This window comes from Podarcis raffonei, chromosome 2 (genome assembly GCF_027172205.1).
Source record: "Podarcis raffonei isolate rPodRaf1 chromosome 2, rPodRaf1.pri, whole genome shotgun sequence".
Lineage (NCBI taxonomy): Eukaryota > Metazoa > Chordata > Lepidosauria > Squamata > Lacertidae > Podarcis > Podarcis raffonei.
The window spans coordinates 3,722,780-3,744,301 of NC_070603.1; the positions used below are offsets into that span (position 1 = coordinate 3,722,780).

Here is a 21,522-nt window from a genome sequence, read left to right on the forward strand (position 1 = left end):
TATGTTGTATCCTGATTATTGTAAAGGTGTACCATCATCCTAGTGTTACAGCAGTAAAGCTGGCAGCACATTTGCAGCATGGTTTCAGATTGGGTGGTGAACCACTTGTTGAGATTCCTGCATTTCAGGGGGTTGAACCAGATGACCTTTGGGGTCCCTTCCAACTCTACAATTCTACAATTCCATGATTCTACACGAGTCAGCCTTTGGTGTTGGAAGACTCCTACCTGCATTCAGCCCTAGAGCTCCTTCTTGACTCCTGTTTCTGTTGCAGCGGAAGTGACCTGCGCCCCAAACCAGTTCCAGTGTACCATCACCAAGCGCTGCATTCCGCGGGTGTGGGTGTGTGACCGCGACAATGACTGTGTGGATGGATCTGATGAACCCGCTAACTGCAGTAAGGAGCTACTGTGTCAAAGGCTTTTTGGCTTGGGACTGGGATGGCAGGGAGTAGGGTGGCTGATCCATAAGCCCATAGCTTTTGGCTAGAAAGCCTCTGCCTTTCTGCTTTTGAGAAGATGGTGGATTTGGTGCCCTCAGCTTAGCCAGCCATGCATGCCAAAGATGTTATGGAAGTGCTGTTATGAAATCAGCAAATAAGCTTTCCAATTGCTTATTTGGTGTTAGAGCCTTGTGCAAATTGCATCCTAGGGCAAGGATTTGCTCCAAATTGGATCCATAACCAACACAATGTTCTCCAGATTCTGTTGGGCCCCAACTTCTGTCAGCCCCAGCCAACATGGCAAGAGTAAAGGATGATGGGATTTGTAGTCCATAGCATATGGAGGGTGCCAGGTTGGGAAAAGCTGATGTAGAGCAATGGGCTGTACAGGCCTGTCCTACACCCTAGAACACATCCCAGAATCCTCGGCGGCATCACAGTGATTCCTTGGCCAACAAGTCAAATTTAGAAAGGATTTACTAGAACTCAAGTGTTTGAAAAGCAATAGCCGTACAACTTGATTGCTATTTAAGAGAAGGTGTCATTTTCTGGGATCTAAGTTCTACAACAGATTCTGTACTTGGTGCAAAGTTATTTACATGTGTACTCTCAAACAGCTTTTTATAAGAAAAGTAATTTTCTGTGCCTCCCCTGCCCTTATTTTGTAACAAATGGTTGCAACAGTGACAATTTTACCTTTCCAACCTTTGAAATGTTTCTCTCTTCACCCTCCCAGCACAAATGAGATGTGGACTGGATGAGTTCCGGTGCAAGGATTCGGGGCGGTGCATCCCAGCACGTTGGAAATGTGATGGGGAGGATGATTGTGGAGATGGGTCAGACGAGCCCAAGGAAGAATGTGGTGAGTTGATGGTGCAGTCAACTGGCGAACTACGCTGCACTAAGACAGAGAGTCTGGCTTGCTCCTTTTCCTATGGTTGATGAAAGGAGCTAGAAGTGGCACATTTGCCAGAGTCTTGGAGAGAGCCTGCGTAAGGGAAGCAGCACCTTTGTAACGTGCAAGTCAAAATAGGAAGTCCCAAGGTGCAGTCCAGATTGGTCCCTGCCAATCCACTTAGATTAAACAGGGGTTGCCAACTTGATGCCCTCCAGGCAGGGCTGTAGCTAGGAGGTGGTGAGGTGGGCCCTCACCAGGGGCGCAGGCGATGGGGGGGGGCGCAAAATCGGCTAAAATATGTCCATAAATATAAATATTGATTATTGCCTCATAAGAAATGGTTTTAAATAGAGGGTGAATTGAATGGGTGGAGGGGGCAGGGTTGGAGGAGAGGCAGAAAGAAGAGCTAATTTGTCCATGGCTAGGGGGCGCAATCTGGACAGTTCTGCCAGGGGAGCAAGATCACCTAGCTACGGCTCTGCCTCCAGGTATTGTAAGGCTGACTAGTGCACCCCTGACCATCGGCCTTGCTGGATGGAGTTGTCTTTGTGCTCAAGCTGCTCTATGTACAAGAAGGCATCCAGAAGATGCCTTGTGAGCAAGGATAGCTATTTTTTGATGGGCTTTGTTTTTGATGCTGTTTTTACATTTACTGATGTCGTCCATTTCCTACCTTTTCTCTTCCCTGTGTCACTTCCTTTCTTTTCAGACGAGCGAACTTGTGAGCCCTATCAGTTCCGCTGCAAGAACAACCGCTGTGTGCCGGGTCGCTGGCAGTGCGACTATGACAATGACTGTGGAGATAACTCTGACGAGGAGAGCTGTAGTATGTGCCCCCTTCAGCCCTACACTGGGAGAGCAGAATGTTTGCATGTGGGGAGGGTGGCGGTCTTCTGACTTTTCCTGTGGGCTTGGTCCTTGTTGGATGGAGGAAATAAAACTAGCATTGCTTGTAGGAAGAGGACACTTAAATCTGGGTCTCCCTTTTCTATGAAAAGGATCATCCCATCAACGTACGGAAGCAGAAGATGGCCTTGAGGCTGGAATAAACTAGAGCATTCAATGGGGAATGTCCAAATGCTGCTGGACTCCAACTCCCATCATTCCCAGCAAGCAGAGTCGTGGGCAGTTATAATGGGAGTTGTGGTCAAAAAAATCTGGAGGGCCATAGGTTGCCCCCTCTGAATGATGAAATTTCAGAAAATACTGGCTGGGTTTCAGGCCCAAGAGTCCTTTCTATTCTGGTATAAATAACATTGAGAGGGAGGAGGCCAAGAATTCCACTAAAATGCCTTCAAATGATGTGCCCTAAGCCCTGCCCAAGCCAACAACTATGTACCTTTCAGCACCAATTGTTGCAACCATCTCAGCCTATGGTAGCTGCAGGGGAAAGTCTGGCTTCCATGCAGCTTCCAAACCTGGAGTGAAGTGAGTGTGCAGACTCACTGGTGCAAGACTAAGCCCAGATAACCTTTTAGCTGCACCATCCTAAATTGTCTTCCTCTCTGCTTGCCCTCTACTGTTTCAGAATGCTGGGCTGCTCTCAGCCCCTCCAACTTGTGAGATCTTTTGGAGAAAGGTTTAGTTGGGGCTGAACTAGGAGGTTCCTCCCCATTTTTTGAAGCCTGATAGTTAACTCTTCTCACCCTACATCAGCAATGCTGGTTTTAAGTATGCCTTACCCTCTCTGATCCTAGCTAAAGTGAGAGGTGCATCAAACAATGGCCAGCCTTTGGCCATCTCCAAGCATGGGAGGGAGTTCATCAATTCCTCAGTGCTTTACTGCCATCAGTTGGCTTCTCATCTGCACAGCATGGAAAAAAGTGGTCCAAGAGAGAGCCAGCAAGTGATGGTGGGGGGAGAGAATCTCAGATGACTGACTGACCCATCATGTGATTCCAGCCCAGTCACTGAGATCTTTGACGGAGCTTCTGTTAGCTGTCCCCCCATGACTCAGTTGCATGTTTCATAACTTCTAGAAGCCATGCATTCTGTGTATTGGGTCCAAGCCTATGGAACTCCCTCCCAACTGAGGTTAGACAGGCCCCCTCCTAGCTGAGAATGCCTTGTTCCAGCAAACATTTTAAGGTAGTATTTGGTTTTATGATAATTTTTTATTGCCTTCTTACCCCATTTTTTGTTGACACCACTTAGCAGTGTAAATAATGAAGCAGTATATAAATGTCTCAAATAGAGATAAATTTAATGAATGAATGAATTAGTTGCAGTCATCCCAGGGAGGCCAAATGGCTCCTACTTTAAATCTCATTAGAACCCAAAGAGGCCTCCAGCAACAGATGGTGTTGTTGTTTTGTTTTTAAGATTCAGGATGGGTGCCCCAACTCCTCCCTTGCCACTTTCTCTCCCCCCCCCCGTAGACTCTAGACATGATTTTCTTTCAGGTTCTTTTGGTTTTTTATTTTATTTTACCACGTTGTGTAATTTGAGTTTGTGCCATTTCACTTCATCTTACGTTTTTCTCCATTTTCACACTGTCGTATCGGGGCTTGCAGAGGTAGGTTTCTGTCAAAAATATTTTTCCTTTCCCTTTAAAACCTTAACCATGGTAGAAAGAAAGGCTGGGGAGGGCAGAGGTGGGAGGACCATAGTGGTGTTGGGATTGCCATGTTATTTCCCATGTATTTCCCACTCCCCCCCCCAAAGTAATTGAATGGAGAGGGCTTCTCTGTGTGCTGCTTTGCTTGACTCCCGGCCACCCCTAAGGTCAAAGCAGGCCATAATAATGCCTTCTCTCATTTATCTGCTGTAAAGAGGTTTGCGAACTAGGACACACATCCCCTCCAGTTGGATGAAGTTAGTGTGCCCATCCAGTTTCTCCTTAGCAAGCCTTCCATTACTGATGGGAACTGGGTGGGGCTTCCCACGGCATCCCTTAGGGTGGTACCTTGTATGTCTAGATCACTAAAAAGCGGAGGCAGGAACAGGCAGGGTGCTGCCCTCTCAATGCTGCTGCCACTTGCCACTTGGACCAGGCAGGCTGCGCAGTCACCCTGCCACGAGTGCACCCATGCAGCCCTACCCTCAGTGCCACCCTGCCCCATCCCAGTAAGCAGGAGCAATGATGGTGTCAAGAGGGTGGCGACATGGCACTGCCCTGCCTCAGCAAAAAGCAACAGCATTAGAGGGAAGGCCATAGCTCAGTGCTAGAGCACATGCTCTCTATGCAAAAAGTCCCGGGTTTAAAACCCATCATCTCCTACACAAGCCTGGGAATGTCCCCTGCCTGAACCCCTGGAGAGCCACAACCAGAGAGTGCAAACCGTACCAAGCTCCTAGTACCAATAGTCTGACTCAGAATGAGACAGTTTCCTGTGTTCGTAACACTTGTAATAACATTGATTGAAAATATATTTTGAGGGGCTGCCATCAAACAAGCAGATACCAAAAGCAAGGTTGCAGGAGAAATGGTCAGCTGTGTGTCTCCTTCTCTCCCCTGGAGCATCTAAGTGAAACTCTGCACAGGTCATCTTCGTACAGCAAATTTCCCTGCTCTCCTAGTGACAGTCGCTTAAGTGGGGCAAGAAAAGGACCATGTAACTTGCAGCATGGCGATGTCACACAACACACATTGAGAATGTTTAGATGTTTGGGGAAATAGAGGCGGATCATATAATCGTAGAGTTGGAAGGGACCACAAGGGTCATCTAGTCAAAGCCCCTGCTATGCAAGAATCTTCTTGCCCAATGTGGGGCTCAGACCCATGACCCTGAGATTAAGAGTCTCCTGCTCGACCAACTGAGCTATTGCAGCGATGCAGAGCTGCAAAAGCTGTGATCTAGAGGGTATAAATAAGGTTTCACTCTCCTCCTCCTCCTCCTCTCCCTGCTGCCTGCATCTGCAAAGCTGCTATGGGTGGTGGGAGGTGGGGATGCTTTTTGGCTGTCAAACAGAACTGCCTCATATTTTCCACTCCTGGGATTCCCAGTTGAGACAGAGTGACTGGGATGGTTGCCACTGTCTGCCAGAAGCAGCTTGTGTAGAGAATGGGGGTTTGATGTAGCCAGAAACCACTCATGTATCCCCTCTTCTTCTTCCCTCACCCCAAGTCCTTTGTGGCCTCTCCTGTGTTCTCTTCGTTGTCGTATTGAAGTCGAAAGACACTGATTTGTTTGAATAATAATATTTCCAGAGATGCCCTGGGAATAATAGACAGCAGTGTTTATTCCCTGACTTAACAGAAGATGCTCCTGTGCTTGCTAGAACCTTCCATCTCACCTGCTCATGCGCTCTTTCTGCCTACAGAACCCAGGCCTTGCTCCGAAAGCGAGTTCTCTTGCGCCAACGGGCGCTGCATTGCAGGCCGCTGGAAGTGTGATGGGGACCATGACTGTGCTGATGGCTCTGATGAGGTAAGGAGCAAGTCAGGTGCAAAGTGTTAAGCAATCAGAGAACACCAGAATTTGCCTGCTTTCATTTCTTGTAGGAGCAAACTTGGGAGCAGGTTAACTCTAGGAAAGGTGTGGGGAACTTCATTTGAATGCTGGTGAAGTGTTACTGTAAATAGGCAGGGAGGGGGCATGGAGGTTATAAGAACTCTTACAGTGTGTTACTGGGTGCTTTAGGTATTCACTTATCCAAATAAGGCCTGCCTGGGATTTGGTAACCCTGTTTCCTTTGCTTTCTCCCCACAGAAAGAATGCAAACCTCGCTGTGATCAAGACCAGTTCCACTGCAAGAGCGGTCACTGTATCCCACTGCGATGGCGCTGCGACGCTGATGCCGACTGCATGGATGGCAGCGATGAAGAGGACTGCAGCACTGGAGGTAACGCCCCTTTTACTCCCTCTTCCTCAGAAGAGGATATCATACTGGCTTCAGCCGCTGTGTACCTGCAAAGCATCAGTGCTGTAACGAGCGCCAAGTAACAAGTTACAAGGCTGCTCTCATTTCCCCCAGACTGTATGCAGCCCTTGGCAAGCAGGTGCAGGGTTGCCTCCAGGCTTCAGAGGGCACTAGGCAACACTTCCTCTGTCCGTCATTGGGCCCTGGTGCTGAGTGACACTAGTTGAAGGGACTATGGGATGTTAAAAGAGTGACTTGATCCAGGTGTTCGGAATGCTGGGCCAAACAAAATTTCCAAGGGGTCCCCTGCCAGCTGCCAAAGATGCCAGGTGCTGGCACCAGCCCCCCCCCCCCAATCAGGTGGTATGTGCAAGGAACTGGTTGTGGAACTCCTCACTGCTCAAGATTTAAGACCTCTGAAATGTACTCGCAGCTTGAGTGGGGCTCTCAGTGTCACACCTTCGCAGTTTCTCCCTCCCTGTCCTCCAGGGATTCCGTGCTTTGTAGGAGGAGGTTTTGTAGCTGATGTGACTGGGCTTCTTTCCCCACTTTGCAGTGCGGACCTGCCCCCTGGACGAGTTCCAGTGCAACAACACCTTGTGCAAGCCGTTGGCCTGGAAGTGTGATGGTGAAGATGACTGTGGTGACAACTCTGATGAGAACCCTGAGGAATGCTGTGAGTGCCTCTGCCCCTCTGGGCGCTCCCTCTCATACTCTTCCCTGCCTGCTGCTCTGCAGAACTGAGAAAGTGAAGGGCAGCATCCACATGACATGGGGAAGGTCCCCCACCCCCAGGCTGAAGATCTTGGGAAAGGCTGAACCTGAGCTCATCCTCTGAGGCCCTTCTTTGTGTACCTCCTCCGTGAGAGGTCCAGAAGGCGGCGACATGAGAACAGGCGCTTTTTGCAGTGGAATGTTCTTCCCAGGGAGGTTCGCCTGGCGCCTTCATTATACACTTTTAGGTGTCTGGTGGAAATGTTCCTCTTCAAACCGGCCTTTGGCTAATTAACATCCGATGCCCCTTAAAATGTGTTGGGTGGGGCATATTGTTTTGTTTTTGTTCTTGTTTTTAATATGTTTTTTGCGTTTTTTAAAATATTTTTGTGTTGTGAGCCATCCTGAGATCTACGGATGAAGGGTGGTATACAAATTTAATAAATAAAGATAATAAATAAAAACCTATGTGGGACAGTAGCCTGGATCCCTAGACAGCAGCTTCATGTCTTACTGTGTAACCAGATCCTTGCTTGTTTTCTCCAAAGCTGCAATCACAGCCCAGGAATGGAGAAGAGTGATGCAGGATGGAGGCAGGGGGAGGCAGAGGCAGGCAGAGAGGCAAGGCCTGCATTGTCAGCCACCCATACATTTCCATGTCCCTCTGGCTCCCACATTCACTCTGACCATTTGTTTCTGTTTACTGCTGCAGTGAAATTCCAGTGTCCCCCCAACAGACCGTTCCGCTGCAAAAATGACCGTGTGTGTCTCTGGATTGGCCGCCAGTGTGATGGAATTGACAACTGCGGTGATGGCACTGATGAGCAATTCTGTGGTGAGTGCCTTCCTTGCTTTCTCCACCCTCCCCTGGACAACTCTCCAGTCCTGTGTCAGCCGTACTAGTGCCAAACCATAGCTGTAACAGCAGGGATTAAGGTACTTATTTCCCTCCTGGTGTTCTTGGATTCCCAGCTCCCATCAGCCCCAGCTAGAACGGCCCATGGTTGCATGGAGATGATGGGAGTTGTAGTCCAACATCATGTAGAGAGGCACTTTCCCCCCATCCCTGTGCTAATGCTGCTCTGAATTAAAATTATGGTTTGCTTTCATATTATGAAAGAGTAAGAATTACTCACATTTCTGGAATGTCTTTGTGTGGTTCATCATTTTAAGCATGCCCAGAGCAATGACTCATGCCGAGGTGCAACAGGCATGGTTCTCTGTAGGCGGGGCTGCTCTGTGCTGTCTTTCTGACTTGAATGGCCCAGTCACATCTCTAAGATTCAGTATCCTGCTTTTTGGGCGGGAGGGGGAGTTAAAAGAATAGGCAGGTGATAACTTTGACTTCACAACACGCTCTCTTCGCTTCTCACTGTCATCTCTGCAACCTCTTAGACTTGCCAACCACCAGGCCCAGGAGCTGCAGCCATGAGAAGAATGAATTCCTCTGCAAGAGCGGGAAATGCATCAGTTCTGAGCTTCGCTGCAACTTCTTTGATGACTGTGGAGACGGGTCTGATGAGGATAGTTGCTTGCCGGGTGAGGGGATGAATCACTGAAGCACCATGTACACCTTTGGGCAAGCAGAGGAGCTGGTGTTTTGTTTGGGGGTGAAGTGGAGAGGGGAGCATTATAAGCCCAGTATAATGAGGATGTATGTGGCTTGGCCGATCACAAACATGCTCCCAGTCTTCCTCCTGCTGTTCTCTTGCCTCTTGCCATTTCTGCCTACTGATGCAAGATTGTCTGCTCCCGTCTCCTGCCTGCAGATCTCAAGATGCCAATTGCCTGCAAGGCCAACGTGACCATGTGTGGCGAAGAAGCCAAATGTGTCCAGACCCCCACATCTGTGTACTGCACCTGCCGCCCTGGCTTCCAGAAAGTGCCAGACAAGAATTCTTGCCAAGGTATTGAGCCAAAAGACAGGTTCTGCCAAGGCCAGAAGTTAGCTGGCCACTAGCGTGAAGTCGCCTCAAATTCTTTGTGAGCCCCTTTAAAGTTGTCTGTGAGATTCTGTGGGTTGAGCCCAGAGGAAACGGGTGGCAGCAATAGCGAGAGCTCTTTCAGGTGAGGGAAGACTGAAGAGCGAGATCTAAGTGTGTTCAGTAAATAAAGTTAGGGAAGCAACTGCTCCAGCATTACATAAAAGGGAAGAATGTGTCCATAGCTGTGGAGGGGAAACCACATGTGGTTGATGGAAGGCAAGGCAAGGCAGTGAGTCAGGTCGCCAGGCAGAACTGCTGTATTGATAAAGGTAAAGGTACCCTGCCCATACGGCCAGTCGTGACCGACTCTGGGGTTGCGTGCTCATCTCGCTTAAGAGGCTGGGAGCCAGCGCTGTCCGAAGACACTTCCGGGTCACGTGGACAGCGTGACGAAGCTGCTCTGGCGAGCCAGCACCAGCGCAGCGCACGGAAACGCCGGTCCCTATTTATCTACTTGCACTTAGGGGTGCTTTCAAACTGCTAGGTGGGCAGGAGCTGGGACCGAACGACGGGAGCTCACCCCGCCGCGGGGATTCGAACCGCCGACCATACGATCGGCAAGTCGTAGGCACTGAGGTTTTACCCACAGCGCCACGCGGTGCTGTATTGATAGACAGCAACAAATGGGCTGATGGCATTCACAATCTGCCAGGCATGCAGGGGCTGTAATTTGAGTTTATTGCGTCTTTCATCCTAGCTCCCTGGCTAATGACAGTGACTGTGGACAAGTCAATTTTTGCAATCGGCTATAAAGCAGTAAATTAACACCTGATTGGTAGGGAGCTGCCCAGGGTGAATGCCACCCCAAATCCTAGTGATTATGAGATTCAGCTTGATGAGAATGACGAAGAAGAAGATGATGGTATTAAATAATTATATATGAGCGAATATTGCCTACAGCCATAGCATCCTTTTGTAGTGCTTGTACAAAAATGGCTTTGAAAAGACAAGGTCCCACTTTCAGGCTCCAACAAACTAACAATAATGAGATGAGCAGAGCACAGAAAGGGGAAAAGCCAGAAGAGGGATTCTGGGTGCGTTGCTAGGGAAAGTCTACAGGCAGGAATCTGGTTTGGTATCGTGTTTGTGGACATTCTTCTGGAAATCTAAATGGATTTTTCTGTTTCCGCTTTTAAAAAATGCATTCTCTTAGAGGAATTGCACCCAAAGGAAAAACATTGTGCCAGAATTGACCCTAAAAGATACACGATAGTACTGGATAAGCACACATCTTTTGCTGTAGTTTTTTCAAAATAGGTTTTTGCAGAGGGTGGAAGAGGGGGGAAATATATTTTGCTCTCTACAATTGATGCCAACGTCACTATGCAGTTGACCCATGTTCTTCAGCCTTGAGTCCCCAGGTGCTCTTGGGGCTACAACTCCTATTTTTCTCCAGGCGGCTTATCCAGTGATCAGGTATGATGGGAGTTGTGTTCTGGCAACGCAGAGTTAAAGAACACTTCAGTAGGTGATTCTAATAGCCATAAGCAATTCTGTTGCAGAAGTGTTCATCTTCCACATCTGGATGGTGTTGGGACCTCGTTTTGGCTTTTTCCATATACTACAGAAATTGTTTCTATTTGACTGGAGACGATGGCAGGATGGGACGTGTGCGCTGTTGTTTTGCACAAAGACATCATTCTACAAGGTGGTTACTCTCTGTAATTCAGCTTCTGGCATTTGCCTCCAATAACCTTGTATATGTGTCTCCCTTACTCTGCCCAGATGTTAATGAGTGCCTGAACTTTGGGACCTGCTCACAGCTCTGCAACAACACGCAAGGCTCATACATGTGCACTTGTGCCAAGAACTTCATGAAGACCCATCACATGTGCAAGGCAGAAGGTACCAGTGAGCTTGGCTAATGGGAGCTTTGTTGCAGAGGCAATGAAGGGTGTGGGTGTGTACACATACTCATGATGTTTAAGAGACGCATTCTATAAGGCGTTGCTTAGCGTAACACACAACTTCAGGCATGACGTCTCATGGACAGACACTCCCGGCCAGAATCTCTCAATTCCTCTTCTTTCCAAGTAGATTCCTTCAGCTGGCCAAAGACCCTACCTGCCACCCCAGTCCTTCCTCAGCTTTGCTCCTAGTTCAGTGGGGAAAGGGGCTGTAATTTATTTTTACGAACCCTTTGACCACCGTTGAAGGAGCTGCAGGGGAGTTAGCTCAGCAGGGTGAGGCTGCTGCTTCAGGCAGCAGAAGCCCCCACGGGCTTCCCACCTGCCCTCCTGCCTCCGCTACCGTGGTGCCAGTTTCAGGCAAGATCCCACCCCAAATTGCCTCAAATCATTGTTGATGGTGGTGTCACTTCTCCACCAGCGGCAGATGTGGCAGGGCACGTGGCAGAGCAGGCAGTGGCAGCTGTGGCAGGGCAGAGCAGCCCTTCCTGTTTCATTTTAGGCAGTGAAACAGGACACACCGCCTCTGAACTGCAGTGATATATTTCAGTGGGAGTGAACTAGAAACAACCTTAACTCTCTCATCAAAAACACTGGGAGTGCTTCATTTTGGCTGGATCATGTCCAGTGGCTGCTTTTCCTACCCCTGCTTACCTTCCCAATAGGTAGGGGTCAAAGATTACTTAAAATGTATGCAGTTTCTAACTGGATTGGGTTGTTGTGTGCCTGCCAGTTCTCTTTGAGCCTGGGACCCTAAGAGTGACCCCCTCCCCATTTTCACGTGTGTGATACATGCTCTGAACAGTCATGTCTGCTTTCGTACAAGGCCTTCAGTTCTAGGCCACATCCAAAGACGCTCATGCATGCAAGACAGTGGGGCTTCCCCAGAGTTGACTTCGCTGGCAGGTAGACATCTCAAGTGAGCATGGGGTTTTGGATTGCAATCACGGTGTGCATCAAAGGGCCCATCTAGACTTCCTTTTGTGTTGTGTTTCTAGGCATGGGTCTGGGCTTTAAAGCTCCATTTCCAAGGGGTTTCTTTTTGTCCCGGTGCTCTACCTGGAAAACCCATGTTTTACCGCTCAATCAGAGCAAACAGTGGTCGTGTTTTCTGCAGATTGCCATTTGCTCCTATTCAGTGATAAAACACAGGTTTTCCTGAGGAAAGTGCCAAGACAAAAAAACCTGCTTGGACACAGAGCTTTGAAGCACTGGCCTGTGCCTGGAAAATTCAATGCAAAAGGATCTCTGGATGAGTCCAAAGTACGACTTGCCAAGTTAAGACAGAGTACGGCATATTGGTGCCTTGCCAACTGCATTGTCTTGCCTAACAAACTTCCTTTTACATCACCCTCCTCTCCTCCAGCTTTTTCGCTTCACTGCAATGAGGTCCCCTCCCATTTTGATGCTCTTCCTCTTCCTCTCCAGGGTCTGACTACCAGATACTTTACATTGCTGACGACAACAAGATCCGCAGCATGTACCCCTTCAACCCCAACTCTGCCTATGAACCTGCCTTCCAAGGGGATGAAACTGTCCGCATTGCTGCCATGGATGTGTACGTCAAGGGCAACAAGATCTACTGGACCAACTGGCACACGGGGCGCATCTCCTGCCGTGAGCTGCCATCCTCTGCTGGCTCTAGTGCCTCCAATCGCAATCGACGGCAGATAGATGGTGGCGTCACCCACCTCAATGTAAGTGGCAGGCTTTGCCCGTGAGATAACACAGCTTTGGGGCAGGGGTGGGGCACTGGAACTGAGGTTGGCCAAACTCTCGGTGCTCACCTTCTTCCTGCAGATCTCAGGGCTGAAGATGCCACGGGGCATTGCCATTGACTGGGTGGCTGGGAACATTTACTGGACAGACTCAGGGCGTGACGTCATCGAAGTGGCACAGATGAAGGGCGAGAACCGCAAGACGCTCATCTCAGGCATGATTGACGAGCCACATGCCATCGTGGTGGACCCGCTCCGAGGGTAAGACAAGACCCACCACAGTTTACTCTTGCAACTCTCTGTTCCCTTCCACACCTCACAGCATGGCTTTCTCTTTACAGCACCATGTACTGGTCAGATTGGGGGAACCACCCTAAGATTGAGACGGCGGCAATGGACGGGACCCTGAGGGAGACGCTTGTGCAGGACAACATCCAGTGGCCAACAGGTCAGTCTGGTCGGGGTGTGTGAGTGTCGACCCTCACTCATGCTGCACAGCCATGCCCAGGGCTGCCTCTTTTCTGTATCAACACACCAGAGTTTCATTGATAGCACTGGGCAAATTTCCCAAACGTGGGAACGTCAGAAGTTGCCTTGTGGCTGTTAGCTCATCTCCTTACATTGCCTCCTGTTTCTTGCAGGCATTCCCAAAGCTTTCTGGCACAGGAATCTCTTTCCCAGTTCTGCTTCCTTAGCTCTTAGCTGGACCTGACCCAGGGATTGCTAGCTAGGGATGATGGGAATCATAGTCCAAAAACAGCTAGAGACCCAAGTTTGGGAAACCCTGTCTAGGGGAAGGGCTGCTTAGTCTTTGACTGATACACCACCAGAGAGATTAGGAGGGTTGGAAAGTCTCAGCTCCTCTGCTTGGGGGGGTGGGCTGCACACCTTCCTAAGCAACAGGCTCCATATCCTTTGGGAAGCCCACTTCATACTTTTGACACTTAAGGCATATATATGATCCACAGGTCACCATTGATACTCACACATAAATTGCTGTTGTTTGCCTGCAGGTCTGGCTGTAGATTATCATAACGAGCGCCTGTACTGGGCTGATGCCAAGCTCTCAGTGATTGGCAGCATCCGGCTCAATGGCACTGACCCAGTGGTGGCCATTGACAGCAAGAAAGGTAGGTGGTGGGTGCAGGGGGAAGAAGCTTTGGGGAAGCCATGGGGTGGTGCTGGTCTCGGTGTGCTCAGACCCTCCATAGCTCTTCCTCCACCTCTAGATCTGTGTTCCCAGTCCCCTTTTTTGCTTTTGGCAAAAAAATAAGGAAGACCAAAGGGGCAGCACAGTGATCATGGTTAGTCCCCTTAACACAACCCAAAGCAGCCGCTGTAGTGCTAGACCCACCATCCTCCCCCTTCAGTCTTCTTCCACCTCTTCCCAGAGAGAGGCATCTTGGTCCCATTGTAGTACTGCAGCTGGTGTTGAAAGAATTGTGCTGAGAAGAGCTTGCCAGTTAATGGGCTCATTATTAAGAGAACTTGAGAGTGTTTTTATCTGCCATTCCCACAGGATTCTGAATCCCTTGCCTCGCCACAATGCCCCAAAATGGGAAACATCTTCTACCTGCTCACCCCTCCACAGCTCACCTAACTGAACTCAAGATCCTTCCAGTATCCTGAATTATGTGTCCATTAGCAGAGCTGCACAGCCAGTTTCTAATACTGCTTCTACCCCTCTTCTACCCCAGGGCTCAGCCACCCTTTCAGCATTGATATTTTTGAAGACTACATCTATGGCGTCACCTACATCAACAACCGCATCTTCAAGATTCACAAGTTTGGTAATGGGTCCGTCACCAACCTTACAGCTGGACTCAACCATGCCACCGATGTGGTGCTGTACCACCAGTATAAACAGCCAGATGGTTAGTATTGCATGTTGGGGCATCAAGCCTTCATACAGCTTAGGTAGGTTGCAGGTGGGTGGGGCAAGTGTTGCACCAGGAAGCTCGTCGGTGCTGGGCTGTCCCTCGAGGAAGCTGCCTCTGCAGCTCCCTCATGCACTGAAGCCTAGTGGAGGAGAGCCATGGCAATGCTGCCGCCGCCTCTCCTGCCCCCAGGTCAGGCATAACCTGGGAGTGGAGCTCTGACATGGCAACACTGGACCGTTGCCAGAGCCCAGCAGAGGAGAGGTGTGGTGATGCTGCCACCTCCTCTCTGCCGCTTCCAGCCCCGGGTCAGGCCTGACCCAGCAGTGGAGCTGCGGCCTCCTCAGCTCCCTCGCACGCCAGAGCTAGTGGAGAGCATCCCTTACCCAGCCATAAAGGACAAGGAGGTGCTGCCACTACCCCAGCCCTGAAGGCCTGGCCTGGACGCAGCTGCCTTCCTCACAGCTCCAGCCTCAATGAGGGAGCCTGTCGTGTGGGCATCTGGTTGCGCCTGCTCAAAAAAATGTGCCTGGGGCAGCGCCACCGCCCCCCCCCCCGTCTAGACCTCTGCTGCATAGCAAAAGAGGGTAGGGAGTCATGTTGACCTCATGCTATGCCAACTTAGGAGACCCATAATAGATCTGAGGCTGAAGAGATAATATGGAGATGTCTTTGTGAGTCTGAATCTTACTTTTCGACATGGGGAAGGAATAGAGATGGCTGCCCAGGCAGGTAGCAAAATCTGCTTCCTTGGGGACTTTCCAGCAATGGTCGGATTCCTGCCGGGAATGCAGGTGCATGGCTGGAAAGTGGACAATAGAATCGTTTGTTTTCTGCAATCTGCATTAATTTCTAGTTGTAATGCTGTTCTCAGTAACATGATTTTGCCTGAATGGACGCTCCTCAGTCCAACTTGATAAATCAATTAACACAGCAGACACAGCAGTTAGTTAAACTGGGGGCTCTTGGTATTTGCAGTTTGATGATAAGGGGACATGATGGCAAACTGATGGAGAAAATATGGCAGGCATAGGCAAACTCCAGCCCTCCAGATGTTTGGGACTATAATTCCCATCATCCCTGACCACTGGTCCTGTTAGCATCTGGAGATCCAGAGTTTGCCTATGCCTGAAATATGGCCACAGTGGTCACTGAGCCAGGAGAGAGCAGGCTGGATAGCAGAGGGGCCATTCAGAAACCAGGGGAGGAAGAGGCAGTTCCGAGGCTGGAGAGTGCAAGTTCTCTTTCAGACCATATTTTGGGAAGCAGAGGGGCTGCCGTCCAGCAAGAGCCTCTGCTGAACTCTTATTGCTTGGCATCTTTCCTCTCCAGTGACCAACCCCTGCGACAGGAAGAAGTGTGAATGGCTCTGCCTCCTGAGTCCCAGCGGCCCTGTGTGCACCTGCCCCAATGGCAGGAGGCTGGACAATGGCACCTGTGTGCTCGTCCCTTCACCCACCGTCTCACCTGTAGGTAAGTGCTTACACACACAGAGTGAGGCACGTCTTGCCTTCCTCAGCCATACTGCTTTTGCCCTCTGTTAAAATGCCTTCTGTTTTTAACCCCTGGCCCAGGAAGTGAAATCTGCACTTTTCTTTTCAGTCGTCCTCACTTCCCAGTGCGGGCAGCCCCTGTGACCTTGTGAGTCACCATCAGTTTGTGTGGAATATACTGGCCACGTTATGCCTTTGGCTGCCTCTGGGTTCATATTTCGGAAGCTGAGCACACACTTTGTATGAGGAAGCTCCCTGGTCCAGTCCCTGGAATTTCCAGTTTAAAAAAAGATTGGGTGATGTGAAAGGCTTCTTCTCTTGAGACCCCAAGAAGCTGCTACCTGCCAGAGTAGACAATACTAGGCTAGATGAACGTTTTCTGCTCTCTGAAGATCCCTCTTTATACAGGCACTGGCGCAACTGGAACCCACTGTGTTGGGTTTTGTCCGAGTGGCTGGTGTTTGTTGTTCTTCAGGAGAAGCAACCAGGAAAGGCAAAAACTTAGTGCCAATAGCTGCATGGAAATCTGACTCTGTTCCCAGGGCAGCAACGAGGCTCTTTCCTGCTCCAGTTTTCACTCACATCCTTTTGTCTGCTTTGGAGAATAAGGGATGTTAAGTTCCTTCCTGCTTGTGGACTCACTCCATGCAGCTTACACACTGAAAATCCTACAGAGTACCCTGATGAAAACAAGAATGAAAAACTTCAGGCACATAATTAAAATGAGCAAATAGGGATTACATCCTACAACCAAATCGGCAGTCACCAATCACTTTTTAAAAATGAAAAATAGAGGAAGGAGGTTGAGACTGAAGAATTACCTGCTTGGGCAATGCATCCCAATGGATAGGGGCCACTACTGAAAAGGCCCTGTGCTGCTTGTGAACACACACCTTGCCGCAGGGCCTCTCTTGCAGATATTGTAGGACATGAAATTCCCATTATACAAGGAAGAAAACTGCCTTTCACTACATTATAGTATTTGTCCATCCAGTATTGTCTGCTCTGCCTGGTGGTGGCTCTTCAGGGTCACAGAGAGAACTTTCACTTGATTCTAGTATCTGATCTTTTAGTGGAAGATGCCAGGGGTTGACCCTGAAACCTTCCTCAAGCAAGGCATGTGCCCTGCCACTGATCTGTTGTCCTTTCCTTGAACCAATTGCCATCTGCCCTCCCCACAACATGGGAGAGGTAAGCTGTTGTGAACTCCCTCACAGATTCTTGCTTAGATCCAGTGATTCATGCCTAGCCAGAGGTTGGCTTACATCATCGAGAGGTAAATGCAGGAATTATTACTTGAGGGCTTGTACAGTAACCAAGGGATACAATGTAAAATTCATATGCATCCTGGGGCTATTCAGTTTGAGGCCGAAACAAACTCCCACCATATAAACACTCTTTATTTTATTTATTTTTGCCTTTCATAGACAATACCTCCTCCCAAATTATTGTCTCCTTTGGAGATGGGGGAGGACTAGACAAATTCCTCTAGACTTCATTGTGTCAAGCTACATGAACTATTCTCTTGTGCTCTCCAAAACCCCATGTACACTGATGGCTCTTGTCAGGAATAAATAACACTGAGTAAGTGAAGTTAACTTATTATTAGAAAAAACCAAGGCCAGCTTAGGAGTGACAAGCCTAATGAGCACAGCAACTCTTTTTGCTAGGTCTTGCCCTTATGAGGCAGTTTTAGAGCTAACAGTCCCCACCTCGATGTTAGAATTCCTGCTCTGTGATTGCGGTCATGGGATTGTTGTCTTTCACCTGACGGTGTGAGTTTTGACTCCACAGAGTGTGAAGTGACGGAGACAGGATGTTTGTGTTACTGTGGTCCATGAAGTGGGACTATTGTCCTTTCTTCTTTCTCTTTGCTGTCTGATGCTAGAGAGAGAGGGAGCCATGTTGCAATCTCCGTTGAGAGCTTTCCAATTCTGAACAGTAGGATTGTGAGCACTAATATGCTTAGCAGACACACTAACAATCCTACTGTTCAGGATTGGAAAGCTCTCAAGTGCATAGCACATTACCTGAGAGGTACTATGCACTACAGACTCAGATTCACTAATCTGAAGTCTGGAGGTCTTGAGATTTTTGCAGATGCAAGTTTTGGAAGTGACACCACAGATGGCACAAGCACTTCCAGGGTGTGCTACATGTATAACCAGTGTCTGTTTGACTGGCTGTGCAAGAAGCAGACAACAGTGAGCCTGAGTTTTTGTGAAGCTGAACTCAATGCACTCTCATATTCACTTATGGATTGTGAATGGTTGTTACAACTGTTTCAGGACGTCAGGGTTAATGTGAAATATCCTATACAGGTTTATCAAGACAACAGGTCCTGTTTGGCTTTGCTAGCTTCAGAGAGTTGCAAGCAAAGAACCAAGTACTTGCAGATAAAATTACATCGTGCAAGGGAATGTCTTTGGAAAGGACTCATTCAGGTGTCCTACATGCCATGAAACGAGATTCCTGTTGTCTAAAGTTGTTAACAGGGAACAACTTCAGATTTATGTACAGCGGTTGCAGTTAGGTTGAAATAGGTTACATGGAAAGGGGGAGGATGTTGGGAATTTCCATTCCACCTTAAGGAGCAGACATGGGATTGTTACGTGTCACATGTCTGTTTACATTCCAAAATAGTTTGCTGGGAACTTCCGTTGTGTGTATAGCTTTTGCTTTTGACTCTCTGAGAAGACGAAAGAGAGATGACATGTTTTCTTTGTCCTGATTTATGCTTAAAAATTCTGTAGCTGTTAGTATGTTTCCACAAGCCTCACGCCACTTCTGTTTGCGCAGTATGTTCTGCTAATATAGTGTGCTCAGGCTCTGAAGTCTGAGTCACTGATTTACATTGCACCAGAGATTGGGGGATCGTCACGGCTGGAAGGGCATGATCCAGCTGGGGGCTAGCCAGCTGGCTTCCTGACCCCTGAAGGATGCCGACACTCCCCATAGCTGACTAAATCTCCTCCTTCCCCAGGATCTTTTCCAAGCAATCTGAGACTCCGCCAGTATACCTCTCTCTGCTTCTCCCTCTTCATAGCTCTTCTGGTCCTGGGAAACCAGGAGGAGCTTGTTGCAGTAGGAGGGAGAGACCTGGCTTCTTCACCAGCCTGACCCATCTCTGCCTCTTGGCCTCCCTCCTCTCCTGCTTCCACCTCTGCATCTGATTCTGGAATTCTACAGATTCTCCCAACTCACTAAACCCTGTTGCCTCTCCAGCTTCTGACACCTCCTTCTCCCAGTTTTCTCCCTCTTCTCTGTCTAACCACTCATCGTCCTCCCACCACCAGTCCTCAGGCTTTGAGCCTTCGTCTCTTGGGGAGTTCCCCATCTGGTGCCTCCCACTATTCCTCTGCATTCAGCCAGTCCGTGACAACACTAAGTAAACTATAAATAATAATGAGTATCTCACTCAGTTTCTTGCCTGCTTCTCTTTTCTTTTCTCCTTTCTTGTAGTTCCAGCCACCGACACCTGTGACCTGGTTTGCCTCAATGGTGGCAGCTGCTTCTTGAATGCCCGCAAGCAGCCCAAGTGCCGGTGCCAGCCGCGCTACATCGGGGACAAGTGCCAGCATGACCAGTGCTCTGACTACTGCCAGAACGGGGGCACCTGTGCTGCTTCCCCATCTGGTGAGTCGGGTGGGGTGCTGGGAGAAGGTGCAACTTAGGGTTGGAGTCAGGGCAGCGGAGGAGACACGAGAACCAAGGAGATCCATGGCTTCAAGTGCTGAAGTTAAAATTCAGCATCTGATTTTCAGGATGGACTTCTGCAAAGTTGCATTAATCCATTTGTGGTTTGAGACTTTTCAGCTCCCTATTGTTTGTGGCCAAAAAAAAGAAATTGATCTCTGTTCCGAAGTGAACTGGAGCTGAGGGCTCATGCCAGCAGCAGTTAAACAGCCGTGGGGAACCTGCAGACTGCCAATTGTTCTTTGCATGTGCCTTTTAAATATGGTGCCAAATGCCAGCCTGCAAGGGAGACTTGTTTTGCACTCAGGAGCTCCTTCGTGCATCCAGTACCTGCTGAAAGTGGCCAGGTGCAAATGCCGCGGGAATCGGAGCTCCCCATTTGAGCCGATCCCTCCCAAAAGTGTGACTCCAAGCTTAAAGCCAGAGGTGCAAGGGAAGAGTTATGAGCCCCCATGGAGAGTGCTCCCAGTTCTTCACCTGAAGTTGAATCATGTGGTTGACAGGTGACCCTGCCCACTGGCCGGGGGGGGGGAGATCCAGTTCCATAGCTCCACACCTGCAGTAAAGGAAAAAATGGATCCCAGGGTAACAAAATAAAATTTCTGCCATCTAAAGATTCTTTGTTGATTCTTTGTTTGTTTTAGTAAAATATATGCACTTATAATCTCCCCAAAGTTAAACAATAAAATTGAGGCAATGTTTTTTAAAAATATGGGATTAAGTCCCAACAGGGGTGGAAAGGCATCTGTCGAGGATTCTTCAGCTGTGATTCCTGCATTGCCCTTGGGGTCCCTCTAACTCTACAATTCTGTGATTCTATGAAATACAAGAGTGGTAAAATATTCTCCTGTCTGCCATGTTCCTGGATCACCACCTCCCAGGAGATACCATATACATTCAACTAGCTGTTGGGTTTCCTCAAAGATCTTGTTATGCCTGTGGTGGGGGAAACATGTGGTCCTCCAGATGTCACTGGACTACAACTCCCATCATCCCTGACCCTTGGCCTTGCTGAATGGGGCTGGTGGGACTTGAAGTCACAACAACATATGCAGGACAGGTGCCTTTTGTTGGCTGCAGCAGTCCATGTAGCGTTAAGTCAGTTATATGGGCCCAGCCCTGCTAACGATAACCTGCGTTCTACCCTCCCACCCCAGGGATGCCGACTTGCCGCTGCCCCAACGGCTTCACTGGCTCTCGGTGCAACAAGCAGCTGTGCACAGACTACTGCCTCAACAACGGCAGCTGCACCGTCAACCAGGGTAACCAGCCCAACTGCCGCTGCCTAACTGATTTCATCGGTGACAAGTGCCAATACCGTAAGTGCCTGCCAGCTCCCAAGGCCACAGCAGACCCCCCCCCCACACACACACTGGCCAAAGGAGGAAATGTCAGGGAGATCGGCCAGATTTTTTAGTTTCTTAGAATATAAATCACAAAAACAAACAATCCAATCCAAGAGTAAAGTGAAAACCTATTTTCAGAACTACAAATGATCAAATCATTTAGTTAAAAAAACAAAAACGCCTTGGCAGTCAACACTGTTATAGAGCAGAAAACTTGCTCATAACTTTTCCCCTGCTAGAGCTTATAAAACAATCCTTTAAAACTTGTTTGCGTCAACCAGCAACTGCCTGATTTGAAATCACCTGATTGACCTTCTAAAAAAGTTACACAATGAATAGTGGAATCTATTCCTGCACATGAAAAGGGCAATGAGAGGGTAGTCTAGCATACAAGGTCTTCAATGCAGCCTCGTCTGCATATGCCAAGACAATATTAAATAATTTACTGGTCACATATTCTGTGCGAATCATTTGAAATCTTAGCTGAATAAACACATGTCTGACAGCAGGGGAAGCTTGTTAATTCCTGCAGATAAACATCCCATTTATTGTCTGATTTAATTTTAGTATACCAAACTGAGGACCTTGAATTCTTCATATATTCAGAGTCCCTTTGGGTAGCTTCAGCAAAAATCACATTGCA

The 21,522-nt window shown here is 48.8% G+C and overlaps 1 protein-coding gene across 5 annotated transcripts in view; it reads left to right on the plus strand.

Annotated features, from left to right (window-relative positions):
- The window catches only part of LRP1 (LDL receptor related protein 1), a 316,344-nt gene that overhangs the window by 288,269 nt on the left and 6,553 nt on the right, over positions 1-21,522 (plus strand). For all 5 annotated transcript variants that reach the window (XM_053370298.1, XM_053370312.1, XM_053370304.1 and 2 more), the window contains 18 exons: positions 275-397; positions 1,179-1,304; positions 2,050-2,166; positions 5,604-5,710; positions 5,993-6,125; positions 6,700-6,819; positions 7,570-7,692; positions 8,253-8,396; positions 8,627-8,764; positions 10,568-10,687; positions 12,178-12,446; positions 12,550-12,728; positions 12,809-12,915; positions 13,481-13,597; positions 14,165-14,341; positions 15,677-15,817; positions 19,300-19,473; positions 20,691-20,852. In XM_053370298.1, the coding sequence (XP_053226273.1) occupies positions 275-397; positions 1,179-1,304; positions 2,050-2,166; positions 5,604-5,710; positions 5,993-6,125; positions 6,700-6,819; positions 7,570-7,692; positions 8,253-8,396; positions 8,627-8,764; positions 10,568-10,687; positions 12,178-12,446; positions 12,550-12,728; positions 12,809-12,915; positions 13,481-13,597; positions 14,165-14,341; positions 15,677-15,817; positions 19,300-19,473; positions 20,691-20,852 (2,577 nt within the window). The remainder of the gene's footprint in view (positions 1-274; positions 398-1,178; positions 1,305-2,049; positions 2,167-5,603; positions 5,711-5,992; positions 6,126-6,699; positions 6,820-7,569; positions 7,693-8,252; positions 8,397-8,626; positions 8,765-10,567; positions 10,688-12,177; positions 12,447-12,549; positions 12,729-12,808; positions 12,916-13,480; positions 13,598-14,164; positions 14,342-15,676; positions 15,818-19,299; positions 19,474-20,690; positions 20,853-21,522) is intronic.